The 6,000-nt window shown below is 45.6% G+C and overlaps 1 protein-coding gene across 2 annotated transcripts in view; it reads right to left on the bottom strand.

The window, feature by feature from the left end:
• lmo3 (LIM domain only 3) overlaps positions 1-1,206 on the bottom strand; it is a gene marked incomplete at both ends in the record, with an annotated part of 33,745 nt that extends 32,539 nt beyond the window's left edge. The window contains one exon of one of the 2 annotated variants that reach the window (XM_080537784.1): positions 1,149-1,206. In XM_080537784.1, coding sequence (XP_080393910.1) covers positions 1,149-1,206 — 58 coding nt within the window. Of the gene's footprint in view, positions 1-1,119 lie in introns of both variants that reach the window. The other variant, XM_080537785.1, reaches the window with a different exon arrangement.
• Between the last annotated feature and the right edge of the window lie 4,794 nt (positions 1,207-6,000).

Consider the following 6,000-nt stretch of genomic DNA (forward strand, 5'->3'; position numbering starts at 1 on the left):
TACTTGTTCAGTACCACTCATCCGCACCGTCCCAGCTCAGCCTGGTTAACACAACAAAGTCACCGCTTCTCATTACCAAACCCAAAAGAAGTAAGAGTTTCGACTCCCCCTCAGTCTGCAATCAAGTTAGACCCGTCGGAATCGATTCCGAGTTCCCTCAAAGCACAGAGGCTCTATTATTTCCTTTTAGCCCGGAATCGTTCGTGTTAAATTAAGCCACATTCTCCGGGGGGACTTTGGAGGATCTGCATAGTGCATGGAAAGAATTTGGCCACTTCGATTTTTCCCGATTGCGGAGGGGGGAAGCGTCGAACAAAAGATTCATTTTCCATAAAGGAAGGGAAATCAAATTACAGCTGCTGTGGGGGCCTAATGATATCTATTTTCTTTACTCGCTCGTTCGGATCCTCCCTCCCTATTCTCCTCTCCTCCTCTGGTTCAGTCATGGGCTAACTGTAAGCTATATCAGGCACGTCCTGGATGGATCACATATGTTATAGCTACTCAAAAAACGGATGTAAAATGCTGGCACGATGAGGCGACGATCGAGAGCAAAATGCCGTACACAAAGTACCAATTTGATTCCTCCTTTCAACCACACATCACAGCTGCGCAACTCGGAGATGCTGACATCTCACCCTGTTATCAGTTTAATTACTGTTGCCATGGCAGCATAGTGCACTGCTCGGTAAAGGCCAATAAGGGGATTTGCCACAGAGAACGCAATGTTCGATGCAGCTTGCGACACGGCGACAGAAAACAGAGAGATAATCGTCATTTCGGAGCTTTAAAGCTGCACACATGATGCAGTCACAGTCTGAATGGATATGTGCGCTATCGGTAGGCTACCTAATATTCTGTCTATGTCTACGCCAAAAAGACGTACGCATTAGAAGAGACTGCCGTTTGACCATTATGTCACTTAAATGTCTAGCCCTATTGACTGATAGATAAGCATAAAATAGACAGTCCGGAGAACAGTCCGTTAGGTTACACCACGTCAAGGCTACACACACACCATACCATCATCGGCAGACAGCACCCTCTCAACGAGGCTGAAACACTGTAACTTCTCCGCGCATCATCAAAGCATGAGACCACGCATAATAAACATTCTACAAACGAAAGCGCAAAGAAACCTCTCTTACCGAAACTTTTCTCCCTTTTCTGCATTTGTTGACCCGCTTCAGAACCCGAACCAACCATGCAAACAAGAGGGAGCCGCAAAAACCAAAATTCTCCGGATCTTTTAGTCAAGTGAGCAGCTGTATGCATACACGCTCGTCGCTCACTGAGGGTGGCTTCGCTTTTGTTAGAAGTAACAATCCAACCTCGGCGCACAAGAAAAGAATGAAAACGGAGAAAAACAGCGATCAGCCAAACACAGGAAGAAGGCGACAGGCGACAGGCTCGCTATCGCTCAGCGCCACACGGTGCTGAAACCACGTTTGTCACAACAGTCACAGTGCTCGACTATGAAATTAGATCGACCGGCAGCAGTCGCAGCTTGGGCGAGTGGCAGCAGCGAACAAATGACAGCAGATGACAAAGGCATATGCTTTACCCCCTTCGCGGCGCCGTAATCTTATAATCCTATGATCGTGCTCCTCGTATCGCTCACGTTGCCTATTTGCAGCGGTTTCTGTGTGTCTATAGCCCACTACTAGTAATGTGAGTTTCATATGAGAATGAAAAAGAGAGCCTGGTGTCTTCGGACATGCAGCTCTCAGATAAATAGATAGGCTACAAATCTAAATTCCCATAGTAAATGCATGCTAGCCTAGTAGAGTGTAATACATCCAGTGTCCATTTGAACGAAAATCATATTTGGCTATTTTTCTAACGAATGGAAAGCCAACCCTTATGTCCATTCCCATAGAGAAAATACAAACATGGATTACAATTTCCCAATCACATAGCTGAAATCAACAATAAGGAATAGTTAATGTCACAGTAAAGGCATCAGTTTATTCCATCAAGGGACATCCACAATGACAATAATGCTGTCATGCGACTGATATCAAACCATTACCAACAATACAATTAGGCTAAAGAGCTGTGATTATGATAAAATGAGGAAAGTATAGCCCATTGTTGAGGAGTAAACTCACCGTCTTTACGGTGCGCCATCAAGGGATATAACGGTCAATATCACACCCTATACTTTATGAGGATAACACAACATCCACCACCTCACTCACCTTTCTAAAGACAAGTTACGCAGAAGGCTATAACTTCGGAACGGGCACCAACCACCGTGCAGACTCCAACTATATATCCCCTCTGAGCAAAAGTTCACGAAACTGACATAGCGCGACGGATTGTAGTGATCTTCAGTTTGGAAATAATGAGGTCCACATGGAGCATGTACGAGATCTTTTAGTTGTTGGCAACAAAAGCTACAGGTGTTCCTCCAATCCGCCGCGGAGCCGCCGCCGTGTATTAGGTATTCTGAGAGAGGTTCAGGGCAACTTACCCATCGGTGACTGAGAGACGAGGAATAGTGAAGCCTAGCTTTATTATCTTCAAAACCAATCCCTCACCACCAGTGAGACATTACACGACGACGATAAGGTCATTCGGTTATTACCGACAGCTCGAGTAACGGAGCGCGTGCATGCGCAGGGCGCGCTCCCCTCGAACACTCTTTTTTTTAACGCTCTTTCTTCACTCACTCAGATGCGCGCGCGCGGACGCACCGTACGTACCCAGTGCGTTAAAGCAGTGAAGTGAAGTTTTCTCTCTTTATTAGCAGCGGGGGTGTATATCACCACTGTACCTTTGTGATGATTGAATAGATAGTACAGTACTTTCATACACAATCAGGGATGTAACTACATTAACCCTTTATAGGGCACTCATTGAAATACTTTGAAATTCTACATTTCAACCCTAGAGTGTTATTGGAGGACATAAGAAGAAGACGTTTTTACTTGAGTGACATTTTTAAAAAATATTATTTTTCATCTTCAAAATCAAGGTCAGCGAAGTTACCATATATGGTTCCTTGCCCGTTCGTGGTAAAAAAAAAAATCATCAATCAACACATCTGAACTCTCATTTAAGCCAACTCTCCTATAGGCCTATACGCACATTAGCTCACATGATCTCGTGTTCATGCAAGTTTCAAACCATATTATACACGTTGCTCTGATGTTTAGCCACTTTACATTTTCATCATGCGTTATTGAGGTCGCCCGTTTGGTTATGCGCACTTTGCTATGGATAGGAGTGAAGCTATAGTTCAAACAAGACCATCATTCAATCGTCTTCAATCGCAGGTTGAATGACGTGATGTGATGCCACGGCATAAACACTGGTTGTGTAGCCTATTGTATCCAATCAATGCATAATAACGTCTCAGATGATTGTGTAAACTATCAATAATCAAACAGACCTTGAAAGTGATGCGTAAAAGCCAAGGATAATAATCCAACATTCCCACGTGGACCACGCACTTCCCCCCATGTGGTAGGAATATGGTTGTTACACATTTGACATTTCTCTCAAAATAATAGCACCAACCCACATGGCCAGACGGATGGTATAGGCTACATCCTGATGTAGGATGTTTGTGTGAGTCTAGACGGCAAGCAAGTGCAAAGAAACAAGTGCGCTAAATAGAATTAGCTCGCAAACGTAACTAGCTCTAATGAGGACAATTAAATGAAACATGTCTAAGGCAATTGATTTCTCCCCTCTCTTTCTCCATCATTTCTTATACTGCTATAATAAAGCAAGGTCCCGAGCTCCACGGCGCATGCAGTTCGACGCCTTGACTGATTAGCACATCTACAGAAATCTTTATTTAAATCATTCCTGGTAATTAAACGACGGAATTATTCCTCGCCCGGTGGTTGTTGCACCAGCCTGCTCCAATGAACGCCCTGTTTGGTCTATCTATAAGGCCCACACTGCCAGAGCGAATGACTCTTAAGACTGGGTCAGTGTGCCCACACGCACACACACACACACACACGCACGCACACACACACACACACACACGCACGCACGCACGCACACGCACACACACACACACACACACACACACACACACACACACACACACACACACACAGACTCGTTTCTCCAGACCAACGGTCGGTTTTCCTTCCAGTACTGTACATGACTGGCAAGTGGAAGTTATTTTAATTGACATGACAGTTAAAGACGTAGGAAATGGCTAAATCAGAGGGGAGAGAAAGAGAGAGAAGGGAGGAGAGAGAGAGAGAGAGAGAGAGAGAGAGAGAGAGAGAGAGAGAAGGTAGGAGAGGAGAGGAGAGAGAGCCAGCGAGAAGTCAATAGTTGGCTCGCAGCTCCACGCCAATCACGCTCAGCCTTAAAATGTAGCGATAATGAGATGGGTCATAAAATGCTCCTCGCTCGCCCCATTATGAGTGATGAGATGCATTAAAGCTGACAGGGTATTACCTGCCAGTAATTAGGTTTTGTCATGGATTGAATTATTTCAAAGCGCGGGCTATCTTCGTAATCAGGCAATTTGCGGGGGAGACGCTTTCGTCCGTGTAACGGCGGATTCTTTTTTTTTTTTTTTTTTTTTTAATATGAAGAGAACTAACTAACCACCTCTCTCTTTTTTTGCCCCTACACTTCCCTTTCATCCTTCACATAATCACATAATCACACTAATAATTCACTGAGAATATCAGGGTGAAAAATGCCATCCAATACGCATAGGAGAGTGATCTGTACATGCCTGTCATATGATGGGGATGGTGTGGTGGTCTGTGCGTAAAGTCACCTAATGCGTTGGGTGGGGGGGGGGGGGGGGGGGGGGGTTAGCAAACAGAGCAAATCATCAACGCGAAAGCAGCTTGTTATTTCGTTACTCTCAACACACCTCTCTCTACCACTCTCTCTCTGTGTCTCTCTCTCTCTCTCTCTCTCTCTCTCTCTCTCTCTCTCCTTCCCTCCCTCCATTCCTCTCTCTCTCTGTCTCTCTCTGTCTCTCTCTCTCTCTCACACACACACACACACACACACACACACACACACACACACACACACACACACACACACACACACACACACACACACACGCACACACCCCCCTCTCCCTCCAGTGGAGAAATCGAAAGGCAGCAGAGAGGCGCACCACCAAAACCACCCCGACAATCCAACGGCGGGACGGGTACAGCATGGACTGCAGTTTGCTCTTTACCGTATGCATGAACGAGAACCTTAACCACATCGTTCCGGAGAAAAACATATTTTCGGCGGAGGAGTAAAGTAGAGAACTATTTCTTGGTGCGTTTAACATCGTTTCTGCAGGAATCAAGCTAATCCTGATTAGTATTAACATCCTACACCCATAGAGGGCTCGGGGGGCAGTATCCCCCAATTTACCACACAAGAAAATAAGTAACCTACCTTTTTCGTACAGGGATGCTCCGCACAAATATGATCAAAGTCGTTGGGTAGTCGCTTTATTTCTTTCCCTTGGCTTGAATCTCCTGATGATTACATGGAAAACAAAAATAATCACTAATTGTAATTTTCTGAGGAGTATGCCCGTCGTGATGACGTCGCCGTTGTGTTAAAGACTATTGTGTTAAAAGTTAATGGCACGGATGAGGAGGAGTAACGGAGGACACGATTCAAAAAATTACCGTAATAGCCTACCGGTGAAAAGTTGCCGCGTAAAAGCGCCACCTGCCTTAAATCAACTCCCTTTCGTCCCTCTCACTGGCTCACTCTCGATCTCTCAGGGTTTCCTCTCTCCCCGCCGCAACGTCTGTTTCTCCCCTCTCTTTCGTTCCCTGGCAGAAAAGCAGAGAGACCTGAGTCGGCCCGCACGCCTCACACTCCTATATAAGCACCTCCACCAGGTCCCTAGTTAGCAGCACACTCCAGCTCATCCAAGAAGCTGACAAGCACCGTTAGGGAAGGCAGCGCATGTTGCTCTAATGGACCTCATTAAGCTCTACTTACAGATGTTCTCTTAACATAATTGATCTGCAGCCGAGTTGAGAGGACGGC

Source organism: Nansenia antarctica (assembly GCF_963989245.1).
Source record: "Nansenia antarctica genome assembly, chromosome: 8".
In the NCBI taxonomy this organism is placed as follows: Eukaryota; Metazoa; Chordata; class Actinopteri; order Argentiniformes; family Microstomatidae; genus Nansenia; species Nansenia antarctica.